This window comes from Pelobates fuscus, chromosome 4 (assembly GCF_036172605.1).
Source record: "Pelobates fuscus isolate aPelFus1 chromosome 4, aPelFus1.pri, whole genome shotgun sequence".
NCBI classification, from domain to species: domain Eukaryota; kingdom Metazoa; phylum Chordata; class Amphibia; order Anura; family Pelobatidae; genus Pelobates; species Pelobates fuscus.
The window spans coordinates 276,798,011-276,822,359 of record NC_086320.1 but is presented as its reverse complement, the minus strand read 5'-3'; the positions used below and the strand labels follow the sequence as shown (position 1 = coordinate 276,822,359).

General features: G+C 40.5%; 1 protein-coding gene across 2 annotated transcripts; it reads right to left on the bottom strand.

The window, feature by feature from the left end:
- Positions 1-15,272: 15,272 nt before the first annotated feature.
- C4H7orf25 (chromosome 4 C7orf25 homolog) lies at positions 15,273-21,300 on the bottom strand. 2 transcript variants are annotated; one of them, XM_063450657.1, is made up of 3 exons: positions 21,087-21,300; positions 18,850-18,913; positions 15,273-16,937 (listed from the first exon to the last, which is right to left on the bottom strand). In XM_063450657.1, the coding sequence occupies exon 3, from the start codon at positions 16,919-16,921 to the stop codon at positions 15,653-15,655; it is 1,269 nt and encodes a 422-aa protein (XP_063306727.1). In that variant the 5' UTR covers positions 16,922-16,937; positions 18,850-18,913; positions 21,087-21,300; the 3' UTR covers positions 15,273-15,652. The 2 variants fall into 2 exon arrangements, with proteins under 2 accessions (XP_063306727.1, XP_063306726.1); XM_063450656.1 differs by lacking the exon at positions 18,850-18,913.
- Between the last annotated feature and the right edge of the window lie 3,049 nt (positions 21,301-24,349).

Sequence of the window (24,349 nt, the reverse complement as noted above, 5' to 3'; positions counted from 1 at the left end):
AATGGTACAGAGTACTTCAAAAGAGGTTAAGTCACAAAGCAGTAAAGGTAGCTCTAAAATAGAATTAAGGAAATTGGTTAGCTGTCTATACCGGAAATGCATCCTGAAGTGGTAATGCACACTAGGGATGATGAGCATCTCATATGTTGTTGGAAAGTCTTGGCTTCCTGCCCTGGTGGAAAATGCAAGTTGTGTTTCAAGGGAAGCAGAGGAGAAGAAAAGGATATAAGCACCCATTTAAGTGCCACAGCCTGCCAAACTTGTAGGGTGACTGGAATTAACTGATGGGGCGTTGCTAACTTTAAACTATGCTGCAGGTCCATCCAGGTTAGGGCTGCCAGTGACCTCCCCCCCTGAGTGGCTTCAATTTCGTTCAATACGTTATACACCCTTTCCTTAGCCCACTCCACTAACTGTAATAGGTGTGTTGTCTGGTAGTATCATTTCAAATTTGGGATGGCCAACACCCCCACCACCACGTTGGGCAGGGCCAGAGTGGGATCCCCTTCTGTCATATGTACTTAGTGATGAGTGACCGGAGGGATTTAAAAAAGGCATTAGGCTATTGGCAGGGTTTCAAAAAGTTAGAGTGCTCTGCGTAAGTGGCTCATCTTAATAACTCGGACCATATCAAGAGTGGAGAAGGCCACTGTTGACAATGCCCTCAGGTTTTGACCAAATCTATCCAGAAATTGTGAGAAATTTGTCTGGTGTAAGTGGCGTAGATCCCTTGGCAGACACTCCCCAGGTATTTGATAGAGTGATCCAACCAATGGAGACATTAAGAATCATGGATTTAGTAAAGTTTATACACAGGTTAACCAGACTCCTGTATCTTTTGAACCCTTCCATAACATTGGGGGGATTTGATTTCCAGATTCATCACAGAGAAGAGGAGCATAAAGAGTTACCCTGTGTTCTGTGTTACCTACAAGGAAGCTTGTGATATTTGGATTTTGTAGGATTGCATTCAGTAGGGATTCGAGGGCAAGGACAAAGGGTGAGGGCAAAAGTGGGCACCCCTGTTGGGTCCCATTGCAAATGTCAAAGGGTGCAGGGAATGCCCCATTGACACACACCTGGGTATGTAGGTGTAAAGTAGATGGTAAGCATTTACAATCCAAGCATCCAGATAAGCATTTGTGGGCCCAATCCTCTTTGTTTAAGGGTTGCAAAGAGAAATTCCAAAACCACCTGTCAAAGGACTTCTCCGCATCCATTGAGAGAAATAGAAGATTTCTCGAGGTCAGGCAAAACTGGTGAATGATGAAAGTGTCTGGACTGTGTTGTCCCTCACCTCCTGTTATGCTATGAAATCAGCCTGATCCCCCACAGCAATTGAATGCCTTAAGGAGGGAAGGGAACAGAAGGTTGGCAAAGAGTTTATAATAGCTTGTTGGGAGATCATCAGGACCAGGTCTTTTCTCTGGTTTTGTGAGTTTGAGGGCCAGTTCAGTTTCAGTCAAAGTTGAGTCACTGAGCCAGGGAGATGGGTTTCCACATTACTTTGTAGATAGTCCTTAACAGTAGTAAGGTGATAGTTATTCCATCTTGTTTCATTAGTGAGAGAATACAGATTAGCCAAATAGTTATGGGGCATTTCAGCAATCTTCTCAGGCATTTAATGCAGTCGGTTTCGGTCTGGGCATATTTTAGGGCAATATGTAGCTGCTCATGTGGGCTACAAGAGACCCACATTTGTTAGCATTGGAATAGAAAAGGGTATTGTTTCTCATTATAGAGATGTGATATGATGTATTTGAGAGTTTAGATAGATCTCTGCATGCGTTGTAAGGGGTTGAAGATAATCAGATTCATGTCAATATTTGTGCAGTAACTCGAGGCTCTCTATCTCCTGAAGGAGGTGTGTAAATTTGTCTGTCTGTGCCCTCTTCAGTGCTGTCCCCTTGGCTATGAAAAACCCACATATGACACACTTATGTGCTTCAAAAATGGAGAAAGGGGTAGTATCTTCATTGTCATTTTTTGTTAAAGTAGTGGTCTAGTCTTCACTGGGTGTTGTAGACAAGCAAGTCATCTGACAGTAGAAATGTGTTAAGCCTCCAGTATGAACGTGGGCCAGTAGAGAAGTTATTGTTAAAGTGATAGGTGCTTATTCAGACCACATGCCTATACCAGCTGCTAAAATTAGCGAGAAAGTAGTAAGGAAATATAGTCAATTCTTGAGTAGGACAAATGTGGTTTGGAGTAAAAAGTATAATCCCTGTCATCTGCATGTAGGGCCCACCAACAGTCCACCAGTCGCTGGTAGTCTAGAGGCCTTCTCACACTCTGTAAAATATGCTTAGGGATGAAGGAAGTGTATACAGAGATATCTAGAGTAGGGTTAAGAGGTACATTAAAATTGCCCCCAAGGACTAAACATCCCTCTGTAATACCAGATAGGGCCTTCAGAGCCGCCTTAAGGAACTTATGTTGGTGACGATTTGGGAGGTATAGATTAGCAAACATGTAAAGTCTATCTAGGACCATGCCCTTAACCAGAGGTAGGCAACCTACGGCACTAGTGCCATGTACGGCACTCAAGGTGTCTTTGCACGGCACTCAAGGTGTCTTTGCACGGTACTCAAGGCTGCTAGAGCCAAACAGGCTTTGGCCTATCAGGAGTCCCAGTGACCCAGATATCTGCTAATACGAAAAGGTGGTGAATGACAAACCTCAACTTATGCATTGCAGCACATAGAGTAAGTGATCTCAGGTCACTTCCTCCCAGAACTTGTGAATGGGAATCCACACTGTGGTAGAGCAGCCCACAGCGGATATTGCAGCTCCTGCCCTTCACCTGTACCTGGCCAGCCTGGTCTCCACTGGAACCTAGGGAACCAACCCATACTGCTAGATATACACAGAAATGCACAATAACCCTCCCCTCATACAAAAAATATGAACAGCCCAAAAAATAAACATACACAGAATCCGCACAAACGTAGCACTATTAACAATCCACATACATGCACACAACCCCACATGCAGCCACTCACATGCAATACCCCAAACAGCCCCCACACATACACACACTACCAAACACACAATGTGACATGTCCATCCACACACACAATTCCTCAAGCAGCCCCAATACACAGCCCACATTCATAGGTATCATACACGATACCACAAACTACTCCTGAACATATAAAATATAATAGCTCATATACGCACAAATACAAAGATACAAAGCAATTACAGTATAAATAACACAAGCAGAATACATACACACCTCAATTAAAAAAAAATAGAACCGGCACGCTACGGGACATCACAATCCTATATCGGCACAGCGCTGCTAAAAGGTTGCCTACCCCTGCCCTTAACCATGATATATCTTCCTTCCTGATTCCTTGAAAACAAATGGGTTTGATTTGTGGAATAAAATAGCAGTACCTTTAGATTTGCCTGCGTGGTTGTGTGCATGGTACTGATGTAGCACTGGTTATAGATGTGATTAGGTTCCCTTCCCTCCTGGAAGTGAGTCTCTTGCAAATACACTGTGTGTCCTTTGGCGTTGGACTTGTGAGAGGGTGTGTGATCTCTTTTCAGGTCTATTAAGGCTCTTGGCATTGAGGGAGATAATGGTGAAAGTGTTAAGCTGAAAGGTACGTGATAGTCGAATAAAGTTACCAGTTGGGTGGCAGGAGAGCTATTGATACCCTAATAAATCTTGCCTAATGGTAGGAAACGTCTAAGACAGTGAGTGTCTGCAACATAAAAATAATCAATAGAGAATAATAATAATAAGGAACAAAAAAACTATGCATGTAGAAATGATGTTAGTCGCAAAGAGTTGTGTGTACCTGGAGAATAATAAGCCAGTCCCCGCACCAGGAGAGGAACGGGAGCAGCCCTACAAAACCTAGGCACCTTAACCAGATGGGAGTTAAGGTCTGACCTCAGCAGGCACTTCAAAACCAGCACGAGAAGCACTCCATCCAGGGATGCAAGAGCTGATGGTTTTATACTACTACAATATCTGTTCATACCTGACCAGTCTCCAACCCACCAGAGAGCGAGTATGTGCAGAATGTAAAAACAATACAATAGTCTATAGCAAGGGTTAATTTCTCCCGTGGATGCCTTTTTGGGGAACCCCAAAACATTTTGCACCATAGCACAAACCTTTTAATTAGCAAAGTGTAATGTAATGTAATTCTGGCAAATTTCTTTTTTTGGTATATATAAATACATATACCTTAATTTCTACAGATAGTAAACAGATTGTAGTATTTAGGAGCAGGTGCACTTTTGTGTGTAGAGATGGTGTTTGTATATAATTTAAAATTTTTAATACAGGGGTGTGTTTGTATGCAATGTTTGCATTTGCAAGCAGTGGTGTGTTTGGAGGCAGTATTGGCTTTCAAACGCGAATGTAAATTCGTATGTAGTACTGGTGTTTGAGCGAGCATACACACACTCAGATACACACACACTAATATACACACACACACCTTGACACACAGATACACACTGGCACATAAACTCACTGGCACATACACACACTGACACACAGATACACGCACAGGTACAAACACTGGCACATACACACCCACTCAGATAAACACATTGACACATTCAGCATTCAAGACAGTTGCCAATCTTCCCAGCAGTGAACATTCCAGTAAATTCTCCCTAAGGTCAGACCGTGCATTGCTCAAAGAAATTGAAAAAAAAAAAAGTTACATCTCAAACTCTACAGGATTCAGTTAGCATGTTAAAGTTAGAATCATGGGTGTTGTAGTTTAAAACATCTGGGGGGCCGCAGGCTGTGCAGGACTGATATAAACAAACCATAAAACTTCTGGAACAATGTTCATTGAACAGACAAGACCAAAGTGAAGATGTCTGGCCATAATGCACAACACCACATCGTGAAAACCTAACAGTACACAGAATATCAGCACAAAAACCTAATACCAACTGTCAAGCACAGTGGTGGAGGGGTGATGATTTCGGCTGGTTTTGCAGCCACAGGGCCTGGGCACCTTGCAGTCATTGAATCGACCATGAACTCCTCTGTATACCAAAGTATTCTAGAGTCAAATGTGAGTCCATCAGGCACACACCTAGCAAAAAACAATTCCTTACCACAGCCAGGACTGGAGAAGCCACAGCAGACCAGCACCTGCAGGTACGGGGCTCACCTCCGGCTGCCGATGCCTCAGACAGCGCTGGGGGTCACTGATACTCCTCCCGAGTACATGTGGTTCCTGCCAAGAGCCAGAGTCGGGTGAACTCCCGAGACTGGAGTTCCAGAGACTATACTCACCAACCACCGAGGACACAGAAGCAACCCACGATAAGACTTACATAAGACTCTGTCCCCTTTACTGCCTTATAGTTTAGCGTGCACCGCCTTTCACTTACACAGCTCTTCCTGTGCCTGACCAGAGTTGCAGGGCTTCCATATGCTGTTTAAAACTGTCAGTCACCTAGAGTAGCTTAAACTTAACAATATGTCCTAGATCTGATAGGTAACCCAGCGACTAGACTGCAAGCTTTGGACGGGTATAAACTGCCTTTTGTCGTCAGGTTGTTGCTTGACAGGCTCAGCCAGGCCAGGAAAACACACTGCATTGATACCAAACGTACTGCTTTAACTCTTAATGCTCTAGCCTGTTCCTATAACCAAAGATATGTAATTGCATTAATTGGATTGTTTATAGCATGGTCATTGCACCGACCTAACTTAATTATACTTTCAATCTACGCTTAAATCCAAATGCTTAAGCCTGATTAAAACATAAAAATGTGCTTGTTATAATTGTGCCCCGCATGTTAAGCGTGGGAAAAGCCAGAGGACTGCTTTTGGGGCACCTCTCGCCAGCTTGTGTTATATATTTGCACTGCAAAAATAAAGAATTAAAAAAAATATATATTCCTAGTTTAGGAATAAAAAGTTTCAAAAAGGAATGAAGTCCCAAGAATTGTCCATCTTAGTTACAAATCTCAAATAGAAGTTCCAGCAATTTACATTTTCTAGCAGTGACACAAGTATTTAAAGGGAAAGAAAAACTGTCACTTATCTGGAAAATACATAATTGAATAAACCCCTGAAAATCACCTATAACTTGAGTCAGTCAGGTTCATTTTAAAGTGTTATTCCAACCTCCATAACCACTTGTGCTTCATGCAAGGAACCTGTATGTGCAGTGTTTTGGCTTGAAAAACTGCCTATTCAGAGTAAGCTACTCCTTTGTGCCAGGCTCTGGTTGCACCTCCAGCAAGTGACTTACACAGCCTAGAACTTTGTTTTAGACTGTCTAATGTTAATTCTGTGCAAAAATAACCTCTATTGCTTGTTCACTCCCTCCCAGCTCTCTTCCTACTTCTCTACATTCAATTATTCAGATATAATGAAAAAAACATTGAAGTAACACATAAAGGAACCTGTATAAAATGTGAGTAAAAATGTCACATAAGTGAACAATGAAATGGAAAGAACTAAAACACACAAAAAAATACAATCAAAACACACATTCAAAAGCAAATCTTATTGTATCTACATTTTAAAAAATAATGTAATACATGCAATACACTTTCGCCAAACAAAATCACATGGTTAGATTTATTTTTTACAAAAATGGTTTGAAGAAACGAAGGATGCTTAACTACTTCTCTGCATTCAATTAATGACATGTGAACTGAAGAAAAGACATTGCAGCAATCTAAACTGCGTAATTTAGCCACAAATTATAAATATGCTCTGACAGATAGCATAACTCAATTTAGTATTTGGCCTCAGGGCTGCCATCAGAAATTTTGGGGCCCCTGACACAGCTCAAGGTCTGGGCCCCCCGTGCAAGGATTTTTGCCGCCCTAGGCAAAAGTAAAGTTTGCCGCCCCCCCATGTGACATCACAGTGCCCCACCCATATGATCTGCCATGTTAACTAACACAGTGCTGCAGTGCTGCCGTGTTTACAATAAAAGGCCTGCAGGGACAGGCTATAGACACCAGAACCACTACATTAAGCTGCAGTGGTTCTGGGGACTATAGTGTCCCTTTAATGTGAGGTAAATTAAAGATTAGTGCCACGAATAATATACTAGATTGCCTACCCCTGCGACCCGGTATGTTCCCACTGAATGTGGGGCCCGGACGACCTGAGCAGTCCGGGCCCCCCAGGACCGCCGGGCCCATGACAACCGTTGCGGTTGTCATGCCCTGATGGCGGCCCTGTTTGGCCTCTATCAGCAAGGGCAATTTTGGGCTATTTGAGAGTCTACTTTGCAGGTTTAAAATATAATTTTTTTGTCAGGTTATTACATTGTAAAACACTGCCACATAGTGGTTAACTCTGATAAAATTAATTTTAAAACTTGCAAGAGATATACTATTGACCAAATGTTCAAATGTTCAATTCACAAAACTCAGATTCAGCCTGACATCACACCTTTAGTTACAATGATCATATGAGAAGACTACAGTAAAATGACTGGATCAAAAATGTATCATAAGACAAAGTACTTGGTCTTATAATCAAAGCCAAAGTTGAAAAAAGACAGAGCTTCTGCTATCAAGTTTTGTAAATCCCACACTGCTTTTTCTAGAGACAATTGTGGCAAACCCTCATCTTGTCATGCATCATGAGATAATAGAACGATAACTTTGGTGCAAGTGGAACATTATTTCTCTACATGAAAGTAACGGAAAATACAATATGAGTATAAAGTAGGAATACAGTAAGAGAATGCAGAACTTCATTCAGTAAACACAGACACATTAATTTATTTTCCCATAGTAATTGTCGATGCTTTGCTATAGAAAATTAGAGCGAGGGTGTCATCTCCATAGGGATTTGGATGACCTCATTGAACTTTTAATATTAAAAGGCACCAGTCATGCCCAAAACTTCTTGCACCTACTTTAAAACCTATCTATCCATTATAGAAAATGTATAGGTTGGGAGAAAAACACATTTAAAGATAGGTTTCTCGCACCTGTCAATCGATTCTTCGAAATAGACTCTACCTGAAGAATTGGTTGATAAGGGCAAGCAGAAGAGACCATCCACAATCATTCCATCTGCTCTTCATCAGTGTTAGTTTTTACAGCTAATTTCAATTTAGTTTTAGTCATAGTATTTTGACTAAATAGCCATTTTAATTTTAGTCGTATTTTAGTCATCTGAATTTTTTTAGTTTTAGTCTAGTTTTAGTCAACACAACTAAAATCTAATGGGTTTAGTTAAAACCTCCATCGGTCTCTTTTTCCCCTTCCTCAGCCCCTCTGTGTTTCTTTGTGTCCCCCCATCCCCTCTGAGTGTCTCTCTTCCAAGCCCCAGTCAGTCTCTTTTGCCCCTTCCCCAGCCCCTCTGTTGCTCTTTGTGTCCCCCCAAGCTCCTGTCTGACTCTTTCCCCCCCACGTGTCTTAATTCCTCCCGCCAGCCCCTCCACATGCCTCATTCCCCCCAAGCCCATCCATCTGCTCATTCTCCCAGCCCCCTCATGTGTCTCATTCCCCCAGCTTCCCTGTGTGTCTCATTCTCCAAGACCCCCATGTGCTCATTGCCCCAGCCCTCTCATGTGTCTTATTCTCATAGCCCCCCATGTGTTTCATTCTCCCAGCACCCTCATGTGTCTCATTCCCCCAGCCCCATGTGTCTCATTCCCCAGCCCCATTTAACCAGCGCCCCCAATTGCCCAGCCTCCCATGTGTCTCATTTCCTCACCTCCCTGCCCCATGAATCTTACCCGCCAGTGTTAGTTTTGACAGCTAATTTCAATTAAGCTTTAGTCATAGCAGTGGTGTATTAAGGGGGGGAGGGGTGGCGGGCCGCCCCAGGTGCCACCAGGTAGGGGGCTGCCACCACAGCTGGCTAGGCTTGGGGCTCTGTGAGTTGTGTGGCTGCACAGGGCGCTGGGCAGCCACAAGCTCAGACATGCAGGGGCCGGGAATGCAGCAGTACAGTAGTACTACACACCAGGGACTTCACATTTTTATAAACTTTCATTTAAACAGTATCTTTATCTAGAAGTCTTCACTACAGTATATTGTTTACCACAGGCATTCCTAGATGGCAAAAAAAATACCAGGGGCTTGAGCCCAATGAGAGTCACTCCATATTTGTTCACTATTCCAAACTTAGCCTCTACTATGATAAATCATTACACGCTAACATAATTTGTAATAAAAACCAGAGAAGATGAGTAAAATGGATTAGCAGCTGTTTTATGCTTAGGGATGTAAATGTATTCTATTCATATGTTGTAGACATAAAGTTTTCTCTTCTACTGTATCACTAGTATTCTCCATTATCGCCATATGAGGGCAGTGTTGTCAACCTAAATGTTATCAATTTTCTTTTATGTATATATATATATACCTTATCTTTTATGTATATATATACAGTATCTCACAAAAGTGAGTACACCCCTCACATTTTTGTAAATATTTTATTACATCTTTTTATGTGACAACACTGAAGAAATGACACTCTGCTACAATGTAAAGTAGTAAGTGTACAACCTATATAACAGTGTAAATTTGCTGTCCCCTCAAAATAACTCAACACACAGCCATTAATGTCTAAACTGTTGGCAACAAAAGTGAGAACACCCCTAAGTGGAAATGTCCAAATTGGGCCCAATTAGCCATTTTCCCTCCCTGGTGTCAAGTGACTCATTAGTGTTACAAGGTCTCAGGTGTGAATGGGGAGCAGGTGTGTTAAATGTTCTGTTATCGCTCTCACACTCTCTCATACTGGTCACTGAAAGTTCAATAGGGCCCTGGGATAAATTGTATAAATTGGCCTACAGCAGCACCCCATTTATGCATGTTTAGGTGAGTGCAGCCCCCTGGTTTAATTTATATATTTGTGAGTCTAGCCAACTCCTTGGTTTTGCACCCTTCCCTGTCACAGGTGCCTCATCCCAGGGACCTATTTAGCTTTGTACTGCAGAGAGCCCCAGATGGGATTTTTTTCCCCCAAGTAAGTTGGTTAATCTCATAAGAGCAGACATTAGGCTATTAGAGTAGGACCTGCCAAAGATGGGGTACATTGATGTTGTGGCAGGCATATGCAATATATGATCATATAATGTAACTAAACCCCCATTATTTTTGCCTAGATTAGGTGTTTTTTAAAAAACGAATAAAATCTGTCAACATTGAAGTTGCTGTTTAGTGGATAGGTGAGTGCACTGGATGCATTGTATACATTGACCCCCAACAGCGCCCCATTTATGTTCAGGTGAGTGCAGCCCCCTGGTTATATATATACACAGACACAAAACAGGTATATTATATATATACACAGACATACACAGACACAAAAAGGTATATTAAAAAATATGGAACTTCAATTTATAAAGCCCGAGGGAAGGGCGAAATGCGTCACAAAGAGGCTTGCAGCATAAAGACTTTTATTGTTTTTGTAATTTATGTGTTACTTTTTAAATATTTTAACATACCAATAAATTGATCAATTGGATCTTTCAACCATATCTTGCTGCTACCTTCATCTACCTCCAAAGAAGGTGTACCGCCTTAGTGGGTAACAAGCTGTTTTAACCAGAGCCAGGTATACAGATTTGGCTCTGTAAAAGGTGAGCAATATACCATTTGATATATTTATTTGTGTAAGATCTGCTCCAACATACTTCACCAGGGAGATATTTATTTTATGTGTTTTCTTCTGAGTAATGAAGCAAGTAAATAAAGAGGGAAGGTGTCTCCCATTATACACCAAGGCTTACGTGATTTGAGCCAGTCCTCCACTTGGCTCTTCACTTGTGAGTGTAAATTGCTACCATTTATCTCTTTTGTACAATACTTGACATACTCCACTATTGGGAATTTTTTCCTCTTTTCTTTTGCATATTCAACTCCATTGGGATTATCCCATACCCCTAAATTTTAGGGGTAAGTATCAATCAGCGCTCCACTCAAGGGTCTTTGTGGTGGTTTTTTTCTTTGTATTAACCCTCTCAGATTCCCTAACTTCTATATTAAAATATATATATAGTAAATAAATAAAAATGACTAATCCTTGTGGTTTAAACTTTATAAGCATCTCTTTATATTTGACAACTAATCAGCCCCATCCAGGCAAAAATAGAAAAAGGACAGAAAACAATGTGCAACCTCAAAAAGAAACACATATAATCCAATCAATCCATTTCTTAGTGTATGGTGTGCAGCCCCAATGAGAAAATAGCACTCCAGATGAGGTTTCCAATTCCAGAGTAAGCAAAGCAGACCCACAACGTCAGCGAGCCACCACCATGCTTAACTGTAGGCAGAGTGTTCTTTTCAGCATATGCTTCATTCTTCTTCCTCCAGATGTACTGCTGATCCATTAGGCTAAAATTTTAGTTTTGTTTCATCGCTCTGCAGAACAGAATACCAAAACTTCTGTGGCCTATTTATATAATTTTGAGCATAGGAGTCGACTTTCCTTGTCCTTTTGGTTTAGCAGTGGTGTACGTCTTTGAAACCTTCTGCATTTAGTACTGTGCTCACTGAAACATCAGTGCCTGTTGCCATCAAGTCTTGCTGCAGGTCTTTTGCAGTCACTCAAGGGTTTTTAAAAGCCTGCCTTCTCATAAATCTGGTTGCAGCCATTGGTAGCTATGAATGGCAGTGATCTCTTCTCGTAACGTTGTGGACTATTCTTTTGACTTTGCCATATTTCTAACATGCAGTAAAACGCAACACTCAACAATCCCCTAGCCAATTCAGGTATTTCAAGTAATCCAGCTCAAGCACACCTGGTACAACTAATGAAGCCCTTGATCGGTTTTGCATATTTGTAATGTTGCGAGGGATTCTTTTCAGGGAGTTGAATATTTTTGAGACTGGACAAGTCATTATAAGTTGCATTTTCAGTTGAGGTGTGTTGAGCTATTTCAATCACTTTTGTTTGATTTGTTTATTGCAATTTCTTCAGGATCAACGTTTCAGTCCTCTCCAAGGACTTTCATCAGGATCATATGTATTTTTTTACATACAGTTGTAATTAAAATTATTCAACCCCGTAGAAAATCGGGTTTATCATCAGAATTTGCAGACTTTCAGGATGATCCAAAGCTTATGGAGAATCGATTTAAAAATAGAAATGTGGGAGAGGGATAATCACACAGGGGTCCGGATTTAAAGGAGATACATCTTTCCATATTGTATTGATATTTAAGCTGGCTTAGAACATGGGCCCAGGTGGGGACTTGTTTTAACCAGTGTCTTGATAGTACCATCTTTGTAACCGTTATCAGATGCATTATTAAAACTCTTTTCTGCTTCGGAAAAATTAATATCTTAAAGTAAAAAAGAGGAGTGCTTGACAATTATGTACAAAATCTTTGCCTACCAGTTTGGTTAATTCTATTATAACTTTATTCCATATCGGTCTTAAACTGTCACATTCTCAGGATCATCCTGAAAGTCTGCAAATTCTGATGATAAACCTGATTTTCTATGGGGTTGAATAATTTTAATTACAACTGCATGTAAAAAATATATATGATCCTGATGAAAGTCCTTGGAGAGGACTGAAACGTAAATCCTGATTTTAGCATGATATAATAAAAGTCAATTTTTATTTGAAGACCGGGAGTGCAGCAATCTACTTTTTACAAGTCTATACACACACACACACACACACACACATATACATATATATATATATATACATATATAGTGAAGAATTAAAACAAAAAATTACTAATCCTTAATAAGGCCGTGGGGTTTAAGGTTTCTGTTAACCCCTTAAGGACCAAACTTCTGGAATAAAAGGGAATCATGACATGTCACACACGTCATGTGTCCTTAAGGGGTTAAAGAACACAATGTGCAACCACAAAGAGAAACACATGTAACTAAATCAATGTATTTCCTACTGAAAGGTGTGCAAAGGTGTACATGCACAAACGAAACGCGCGTCAAGTGCGTCTATATCCCTCTTTATTTTGCTCTTCTCTTATGGTGTGGACTAGTTTGTAAATAAATGGGTGTCAGTACGTTTGGTACCATTAATAGACAGCAAGAGCAAACTAGGTAACCGCTAAGCCCTACTACTATTTTCTATAACTCTCTATATTTCGATTTGCTTTAGATGCCCTCTTGTGGTGAAATAGAATTATACTAGCAATAGGAAATAGAGAAATGTCATTATATGTGCTTCTCTTTGAGGCTGTACACTTCTTGCAATCTTTATTTTATTAAAATGTATTGGAAAGGCCCAATAGTTGTTATATCTTACGACTTGATGCCGAGACCAAACCTAAAGCTTGGAGAAATTGGGACAAAGACTTTGATATCCCCTCCCTGTTATCCTATTAATATAAAACCATCCAAGACGTTAAGCAATCACTGCACTGTTTGAATCTTATTGAATTACACTATAAAATATTACATCAGTGTCATATGGTCCCAAAAATCATGAATAAAACTAATCCTTACCAATTGAAACGTGTGCTGGAGGTGTAATTAGGGAGTAGGAACTTCTAAACACATCTGGTGGGAATGTGACAGTATAAGACCGATATGGAATAAAGTTATAATAGAATTAACCAAACTGGTAGGCAAAGATTTTGTACATAATTATCAAGCACTCATCTTTTACTTTAAGATATACATTTTTCCCAAAGCAGAAAAGATTTTTAATAATGCATCTGACAACGGTTACAAAGATGGTACTATCAAGACACTGGTTAAAATCTAGGCCCATGTTCTAAGCCAGCTTAAATATCAATGCAATATGGAAAGATGTATCTCCTTTAAATCCGGACCCCTGGGTGATTATCCCTCTCCCACATTTCTATTTTTAAATCGATTCTCCATAAGCTTTGAATCAACAGAGGCCCCAAACAAGTAAATAACCTGTTTACCCACTGATGATACTCCTTGAAACCAACAAATGAGTCTCCAATTTGCCGACCAGCACTCCATTCTGTTTTGTTAATTTGTCTAATAATGGTTTTATGTAATTTGTCTTAACGTCTGCTTGGTACAGTCTGAATTTAGAATATAATATTAAATTGTATATCCAATCTGTAATGGTACCTCGCTTATAGGTCTGTATTAATGTTTTAAACTTGCAATAAAGGAAAAAAAAAATTACAAACTTCACTTACATCTTTGAAAATGTAAAAAAGAACGATAGGCAGCTGAATATGTAGAATTTTATGGCCTTGAAAGTAAAAAGAGCAAAAATGTGGAAAAAGAACAATGTAATTACATGGCCAAATTTGGAGGTCCTACGGATAGCACTGACTCTCATGATCATTTAAACTCATTGGGATCATCCCGACACACCTTAATGCCTCCCGCACAATTATACCTTAGGTATTGTAGCCCATTATTATTATTAATGCTATTGATAATGATACTAATATAAATGTTAATCTAAATGTTCTCGTGTGTGTGTGTGTGTGTGTATCTATCGATCTCTCTCTCTCCTTTCAACATCCTGAAGGCCATGTTGTTTGTTGTATTGGTAGAGTAAAATCTCTCTGATCACGACCAGGGGTTACCTTGAAACTGCTTTGGACTGTATTTCATGTGATTTGATTTTTTTTCTTCTTTTTATTTTTGTTACACTATTATTGTAACTATTACCCAATTTAATGGTACTCCTTTTATCTTGTTTTACCATAAAATTGGGTAACAGTAAAACCCCTGGATGTTGGGCTAAGGTAACATCCCCAGGACGTACTTGAAAACCAGAGTAATCTGAATGTACCTTTCCTGGTTAAATATTTTGTGGTTATTATTAATATTATTATTTTCTATTGTATGTACTACATGCTGTTAAAAAAAAAAAAGAAAGAAAAAAGTAACGCTAATAAAGTATTAAAAAAAAATTATATATATATTTGAAAAGGGGTGGGGGCCTCTAAATAGAAATGGGGACAGTAAAATTTACAAAATACAAACCTGCATTCCTATAGCTTTAGTGTTCCTTTCATACAATTTTGATAACATGCCCATCATGGCATTTAAATGCATGATAAAAGAAAAAATGCAAACAGATTAGTAAAATTTAAAGATTGTCAACTCGATTGAGCATAGTCCTCATAAATCTATTGTACCTGTAACATTTTGTAAATGTCTCATTTATTGTTAAATTTACCCCTTTATAATATTGTTCTTACTTACCTCTACTGCATTATCAGCCCAAAGTAAACACTGTGATAGTGTTAACTGGGGTCGACAAACAATCACTTCTTGGAAAGTACCAGTACCACTTTAAACATTTTAAAGTTATCACAGTTCAAGTGATTAACAATTGCTTTATATTTAATTCTGGAGAAAAAGCGTAGAGAACAAATGACAATGGCTTTATATTTAGTGCTGGAGAAAAGTGCAGAGTACAGTTAATGTTTTAAGTTGCATCCCTTCGGCAATTTATCATGACAATTTGCTGCTGCACAATTTTTAACCAAGGAAAAATAAGTAACGTAATAGTTACAGTTTAATAACTTTGATACATTTTTTACCATTATATATCAGCAAAATAAACGCAAAGGCACATGGCCCAGCAGCATCTACATGGTTATTCACTGAAGTGAGAATTCAAAGTGAATTTTACATTTATGGTCAAAATCGACCTGGAAACGGATTTAGCCTCAAGTTTGAAATTCACTTAGAATTTTCACATTGGTGAATAACCCGGTCTATAAATTAATATAAAGTAAAGTTAAAGTAGATCAGAAGATGCATATTTCATTGGTAAAACAGTAGCAGTTGGCTCTTTACTCTCAGTTAGTGCCCGTGGTTGATGAATGAAAACACTAAACTTAACACCCTGATTACCCGCTGCTCTTACAAAACCACTGTTAGCAGTCATTGTGATGGCTTTCAAAGTGTCACCAGTCCCAAAGATTGTGATTGACCGACTATTGATTTTAGAGCTGATGGCAAGTTTTAAGGCACGTTCTGATGGCTGATCTGGCACAACGGTAACTCTCTCCAGAAGAGCTGCTGCTCTCTCCTTTTCTCCTTGTCCACCCAAGGTTTTCAAAATGGACTGAAAGTCCTTCACAGCACATTCACAGGCAAACAGCTCCTTTCCCTTCATGAATGAATCCAACAAAGGCAGAACTTTCTCTTGCCGTTCCTGTGCTGCCTGCTCTGTTAACACCTGCTGCTTAAAGACTAGGTGGCAACCTCCATGACTGAGAGCAGACACATAGGTTATTAGTGTGGTGATGTCCAAGTTGACCCGGTTGCAGACTTCAACCTTGAACTCTGTTGGGAAAGCAACACTGGCTACTACATTTTCCCTATCTACCTTTCCAACATGAAGAAACTCAGAGCTCTCATCATCAGATTCACTGCCGCTTGAAAAGTTGTCTGCTAATGGATCCTCTTCTAAAGAGTTGACAGCAACAATATCTCCTCGTACAGAGATGCCCATTTCTTTCAGCTTTTCAGCCATTGGACTGGAAACGCTATTGTAAAAGGCAAATATAATATGAGGACTGCTGTACTGCACTGGCTGCTGACGGCTTGCTTGTAAATAATCCTCAGCTTGCTTAATAATACTTTTGTCTCCATATTGCCCACGCCCTAGCCATATGTTGTGCAGAGCTTCGGCCTTCCGTCCAATGGCTTTCACCCAGGTGTGGCCACCATTGGCTACAACATCCACGACAAGTGTTTGCTTTTCACCATACCCGTCATTATAACTAAAGACATGAAGAACACTGACCACCTCTTCCAGGCTCTCTGCCGATTCAATGATGGCTTGTAAGTGAGTAAGATTGGTACTACGAAGGTGAGACTCTTTAATGATTACTTTCCCAGCTTCTACCTTTTGTAAGAATTTCAACTCCGCATTTAGTTTGCTGCATAACTTTGCTCCACCTTCCACACCTCCAGCTCGAGATCTAGAGAGATCTTCTGCTCGCTTGATCAATTCTTTGGCAATAGCTATGCGATCACAAAGCATAGATTGGATTGACATGTTGCCAGCATTATATCTGAAGAGTAGGAAAAAAAAAACGTGTTACTATTTAGGTCTTGATAAGATGCATCATATGTACAAAGCAAACCAATTCTAACCACAATACTGTGTTCTATGTAAAGTGACTCCAAGTTATGTTTGCCATGATAGTTTCCCTTTAATCTGATCTTGAAACTTGTAATGAAAGACACGTGTACACATTTCAACCCCTTCTGGGATCAGTGGATACCTAGCATGTATCTTTGTCAACTAAGAACACATTTATTGGTCCCATGCAGGCCAAGTGAACACAATGTCACAGAATTTTAATGTTTGGCCACACACTTGCAGAATATCATAGCTGGAGCCAAGGGGTTTTAAAAGCCTAGCATGTCCGCTCATACCTTATTACAGAGTCTTGGAAGAAAGCCTCTACATCAGACGGAGGAGAGGAGTGAAACGCACACCAATAGCGTTAATAGGATTAATGGACTGTCTATATAAAGGTGCTTTATTACTGGGACATTTAAATTGACAAATGCTGTGGATTTTATTGCATTTAATTTGTGTTTTGTTATTTCATTATTTTGTTTGTTATTATTTTTGGCAATACATCTATTTAACTACTACTGGAGTCTCTCATCTGAAGGGACGGTGTCACCCTAAGCAGACGCACTGTAACCTTGAAGAGCCTCCATTGTGGCTCTAAAACACGTCCGTGGATTTTCATTTGTTCTTAAGTATGTGGATCCTGAACGTACTACACTACATTTCTAACCACTTTATCTCTGAGGTCCAGATAACTATCCAAGAGGGGAAGAGTCTCCCTAAGACTCCAAGGCATTTAAATAGAGCCAATCCCGGTCTCTAGTCTCTGTAAATGGGCATTAATAAAATATTTGGGTATATTACACTGTTTTATACATATTGCACTATTCTATGCGATTTACTTTTATATTTGAGATTCTATAACTTCCCTGGAAATTCCAAGTATTGTAATTGTGGTACTTGCACTTAAATATTTTACAGTGTGTGGAATTAAACATTGGCACTTTAATTTGATTAATGTATCTTATTCAGTGTGTAACACTATAAGCACTTGGAAAAATTTGCACCTTTTGATAAGAGTATGTTTTTGCACTAGCACTTTTGAAACTTGATGTCACAGTGGTTAAAAAAAAAAAATAATAATAACTTTTTCTTGCTGAAGCGCTACACTTCTATTTTTGAAGTGGAGAAAGCAGAAATTGGGTTTTCTACCTAGAAGCAATGATCTCACAACCTACAGAGTACTTAGTGGCGCACACATTGCAGACTGCAGAGGGTGTTTGCTAATCAGGGTGTATCATGACTTTACAGTAAGTCATAAGATATATAGTCTATCAGCTGTGATAACTGTAACACACCATTAACTCAAGATGCAATCACCAAGTAAATGGTGTAGAACTCCTCTAGTACCTAAAAGGTTATAAATAAAATAAAAAAAAGTCTACTTGAACATGAATGTACTGTAAATCATACATGCAGATTTAAACATATGTTTATCCGTTCAACCATTATATCAATGAGATAGTACAGTTGCATAGAGAGAGAGAGTGTAATGTAAATGTGAACCATAAATAAAAGGTGCTCTGGAGACATATAAACCAAAATGAAGAGGTTTATTATTGACATGCCTCCAACAGTCACAGTCTCCAATTAGAGGAAATAGTCCCGAACTTGTGGTCTGTCCATCTCTCCCAGGTGACCTCAGTTGATATCCTCACCAAGCACACAATTAGACGTGCTTGCAATGTACAAACTGCATTTAGGACATTAGGCTTATAGGAAGAGTACTTCTTTAGCACTCTGCTCATAGTCTACTCTGAGTGGGGCTAGACATAGAGGCTGCCAGCCAGCAATGTGTGCATTCACCCTCATTTGAGCAGGCATGCTCAAATGTCCATTACCTGGGTTGGTCAACTTCTATTATGTCATGGGCTGCTCAATCTTAGACCTCCTGAGTTCTTGCATCTAAATGTTGGGAGGTATGTATTGAAACTGTAGTATACTGTATTATCACTGCATTATCTGGATAAGTAAAACGGTGAACAAAAACTATGGAGTGAGTTTCACAGCTGACTGTTTTTGTAAATGTTCAGCAAAAAGCCACCCAAATAATATGTCCTACAACGCATGGTGCTACACCGGAGGTCAAGTTCTCCATGGAACCTGATCCTTCTTGAGTGACGTCACTCCCCTTCTCTAGAGGACAGACAGAACAGAGCTTGTGGGCATTGCGATGCATGTGTGACGCCCAATATGCACCGGATTAAACTTTGGCAGTGAGAAATTCTCATTCCAGGCTGGTTAATGACACGATTAGAGGTGGAGTTACACCTCCAGTAGCGAAGTTCAGTATCTGTTTGTACATACAGACTCCAAACACCAATGTCACTTCAAACCCTAAATAGTTAGATAATGCCCTCAGTCAACAATTTCCAAACAGAGAGAAAATTGATATTGGTAAAACAGAATGGGAATGTCTGCTGCTTTAGTTTAAGAATATGCCTGAGACAGTGCCAAGTGACTCCTGGCACCATAAAGAACATAGCAGACTATAGTAATTATGATGCTTAACCCTTAATATCCCAACTTCTGATGATTTAGCCTACCTCCTAACCCGAAACCTTATTCTAGAACTCTAATGTACCTTGTAGAACCCCACCAAAGAGTCCTTTACAGGAAGAGTGTGGATTCTTGAGAAAAGGTAATGAATCTCTACAGGCAACCAACACTTAAAAAATATATGCACTACCTATTACAATCAAACGGTACTTGATGTTTATGCAATAAAGTGTACATTGAATGAGTTCAATTTGTTGCTTAGTTTATAAACAACTATGCACATGCAACTGTCATCCAAAAAAAACTAACGTTTAACTGTTCTAGAAACTGCTTTCACCGTACATGAATTACATCCTACCCTTACCTCTTGTGCAATTTTAACCCATTCCCTCTAGAATGTAAGCTCGTTTGAGCATGACACTCAGCACCCTCTGTTCCTTTGCGTCCAACTGGTCTTGCTTCAAATACAGGTCAGTTAGTACAGCACTGCGGAATTTGTTGGAGCTTTGCAAATAATAATAATAATAATAATAAGCCCTTTTGGAATTCACTTTGGATTCCTAACAATATTAGACATTTTAATGAATAATTCTAGCTTGTGCTGCCCTGACAGTACATTTTACTACATTAATTATTTAAGATAGCTGAAATGGTGCGGTTATGAGTTACAGGTTATACTATACCAGACCCAGCACTAGCTATTGGGAGAGTTACCATACTATACCAGACCCAGCACTAACCATTGGGAGAGTTACCAGTTATACTATACCAGACCCAGCACTAGCCATTGGGAGAGTTACCGGTTATACTATACCAGCCCCAGCACTAGCCATTGGGAGAGTTACCGGTTATACTATACCAGCCCCAGCACTAGCCATTGGGAGAGTTACCAGTTATACTATACCAGCCCCAGCACTAGCCATTGGGAGAGTTACCGGTTATACTATACCAGCTCCAGCACTAGCCATTGGGAGTTACCAGTTATACTATACCAGCCCCAGCACTAGCCATTGGGAGAGTTACCGGTTATACTATACCAGACCCAGCACTAGCCATTGGGAGAGTTACCGGTTATACTATACCAGACCCAGCACTAGCCATTGGGAGAGTTACCGGTTAGACTATACCAGACCCAGCACTAGCCATTGGGAGAGTTACCGGTTATACTATACCAGACCCAGCACTAGCCATTGGGAGAGTTACCGGTTAGACTATACCAGACCCAGCACTAGCCATTGGGAGAGTTACCAGTTATACTATACCAGACCCAGCACTAGCCATTGGGAGAGTTACCAGTTATACTATACCAGACCCAGCACTAGCCATTGGGATAGTTACCAGTTATACTATACCAGACCCAGCACTAGCCATTGGGATAGTTACCAGTTATACTATACCAGACCCAGCACTAGCCATTGGGAGAGTAACCAGTTATACTATACCAGACCCAGCACTAGCCATTGGCCTGGCCGCATTCATAACATGCTAGCCACCGCACCAGAGCCATGTACATACTATGGCAGCAGTTTTCAGACAGGCCCCTTTGTTAACCAGGCAGATCCTATCTGTAGTGACTCACCTCGGTCCGGAAGAACCAGGGTGCCAGAGCTCGGGGTTACCCTATATTAGCAGCACACCTTACAGAGTGCAAGCCGAAGCAAAGACCTAGAGGCTCACGGGAGTTGTAGTTGGCGGGCTGCCACATCTCTGCGATGAATAACAGCAACCAGCCGCTCTAAGACTACATCTCCCAGAATTCCCCTGAAACGAACTCAGAGGCGACAGCTTCCGCCTCGGCGATGACAAGCTGGAGAGGAAGTCGGTGGAAAGCATGCAACGTTATCACTCTAGTATTCCATGTGCGCAGAGCGTGGGCCTCACGTATTACTGGAATAGTACATCGTGATACGTCATAGGACGTATTCAATACATAACAAATCGGTTGAGAATCGATTTTTACTAAATAAAAACAGAAAACTTGCCGTAGTTATAGTTGATGAAAGCTGATTTACAGAGAAAACTGTAGTTACTGGAACAGCTGGCTGTCTGGCCTGTTGCCCATTAGAAAGATGGCTGCTTCAGCTTTGCCCTATTACTATTAGTATTGGGTTTGTGTGCATAACTGTTTTGGATGAATAGTGTACATGATAGGATTGTATAGATATATAGTACTGTACTGGATTAGGGGTCCCATGAAATGAAAATTATCACGGGCCACATTGCAAATTAGAATGTGCAATTCTAGTGTCTCCCTCTGCTTATAGACTTTGCAGACTTAATGTTATATTTATTTATAATGTTAAGAGTTGTCTGCTCCCCATTAGATTAAAGAGACACTCAATTGCCCTAATACAAAACAAAAAAAAATCATTGTATACTAGATATACCCCATGAGAAAAATTGCATGTATTTAATTATAAAAATTTATTTGGGGTACTTCTAAAAACTGCTTGTGAAACCTATCGATCTCTTGTCTGAAGACTAATTTTTGTGGTTTGAGGGGTGTTGTGGTCATGGGGGGGTATGTTCTGAAAAAATGTAGGTAGCTTTCTAAAACCAATTCATGGAACTAAAATGTAATTTAGAACAAGAGCAATGTATTTTATTTAAAAAGACTGATATCTACACATACACATTTATTGTAGTTTAAAGACACATTACTGGGAGTTTTTATTGTATGGAGCTCTGGTATACACTCAATCACACTAACAGAATGCTCTGCTTAGTGAATCTCTCTCCATACTGACACATACTGGTCTGCACAATAAATCCTTCTATACAGTGGCGTACCTATCATGCACACCATGACCGCTCAGGGGTGGGGGCCAGGGGGGAGGACAATAGGTCCCCCCCCCCTTATTTTTGTTTAGGGCTCCCACCCACCGCTCAGGGGTGAGGACATTAGGTCCCCCCCATTTGTATTTAGGGCCCCCACCCGCCGCTCAGTAGTGGGGGCCAGGGGGGAGGAGATTAGGTCCCCCCCCTTATTCTTGTTTAGGGCCCCCACCCACTGCTCAGGGGGCTTTTTGCCATGGATCCCCCTCCGGCATGCCACAGTCCAGGTGTTAGTCCCCTTGAAACAACTTTTACATCACTATTGTGGCCAGAAAGAGTCCCTGTGGGTTTTAAAATTTGCCTGACTATTGAAGTCTATGGCGGTTCGCCCGTTCGCGAACTGAAAATTTTATGTTCGCGACATCACTAATGCTGGGTAACCTGCAGAAAACTATTCGAGCAGACATAGCCCTGCTTCGCCCGGCCCTTTACGGGCCTGGTGGGCCGCCTGGGTGCAGTAGAGGCCTCCAGAGACAAACAAGCTCAGTCCACCGTGGAATTCCAACTTGAAATACAAACAGTCAAGAAACAGAACTAAGTGTTTGAACGGCGCTTGGTTGCACTAGAAGACCTGCGACACCGCAATAACATGAAGGTATGCGCTGTTTCGGAATAAATCCCTACATCGGAACACCTGCACCTAATAAGGAAATGAATGGGAATGCTACTAGCGCCTAAGCAGGCGGAAGTTTCACCATCTATGGAGTTTTCTGGGTTTAGAAGCCCCTGAGGCGGCTCCCAGAGATCTGGTGGTTAGATTCCGCAATAGCGCACACAACGCAATGGTGCAGAATGCTCTTAAAGGGACTAATCATTACAATTTCAAAAGCATAGCCCTATCGTTCTATGCGGAGTTATCAGGATACACAAAACAGCCATTTACCACACTGCTCAGGAGCCATAACAGTCGATACCAAAGGCCTTCCGATTTATACACGGATAGAAGGTACACTTTATCTTGGATATGCAGGGAGCGGCCGCTCTACTGCGCAGAGGACTTGCTACCTATGCAAATACCTCGGGAGACAAATTCTGCAAGCACAGACGGGACCCAGCAAAGGTTACACCATTTGTCCCACAGAGAGCCGTGCTGGAAGCCTATGCAGTGGCTACCACCTGATACTCTAGATGTGTTTGGCACTAATCCTTACTTTTCATGGACACATGGTCAACACCGTTGAAAGAGGATTTTATCTTATTTTCAGAATCCTTTTGGTTTGATTTCAGTATAATGCCCAAATACAAGGTGTATCACACCAAAATGTGCCCTGGCTTCATGCCAAGATCCCTCCTCCCCCACATAATTAGTAAAGTTATTACTAAAGCAACACATAGCTCTGGAGGTGTGAATGCGTACACGCCAAGGCCTGTTGTCCTGCGACCTTTAATCCGACAGCGCTACCTTTTAACTAGGAAACGGGTTTAATATCCACGACACCACTGTGATGTTTATATACTAACATTCTAGTAGTATGTTTTAAACATGTTTGTTTTACTACTCATTACATCTTAACTGACCCTAACAATAACATGACTATACCTAGGAATGTCACCTTTGTACCTTGCGATTAGCATATTGATTAATCCCTTTGGGCCAGTCATCTGTAGATCACTAACGAAGCCGTTTCCAGACAAATATAATTTTAAAATCTTCGGATCAAAGGATATACTATGCAAGACACAATGTTTGTTCTTTGTCTGCAATGTATTAGAATGCCCTCTCACACCATTTACCCTGTATTGTACCTTTCAAATTAACGCTTTGATCAGAGAATGTTTGGTTGAGATAGCTCTATTCTCAGTTTTGTATCCTTCCTATTGAAGTGTAAGCTCTGTGAGCAGAGACCTCCATTCTCATTGTAAATGTAATAGCTCTATTTTATCGTTAATAGAAATTTGAATGCATCTTCTGTGAGCAGGGATTTCCTTTTTCTATATTGTTACATTAGAATGTGAGTATAGAGCTAATTTTCTCTGTATTCTACAATTTGTATTAGAGTATTATTG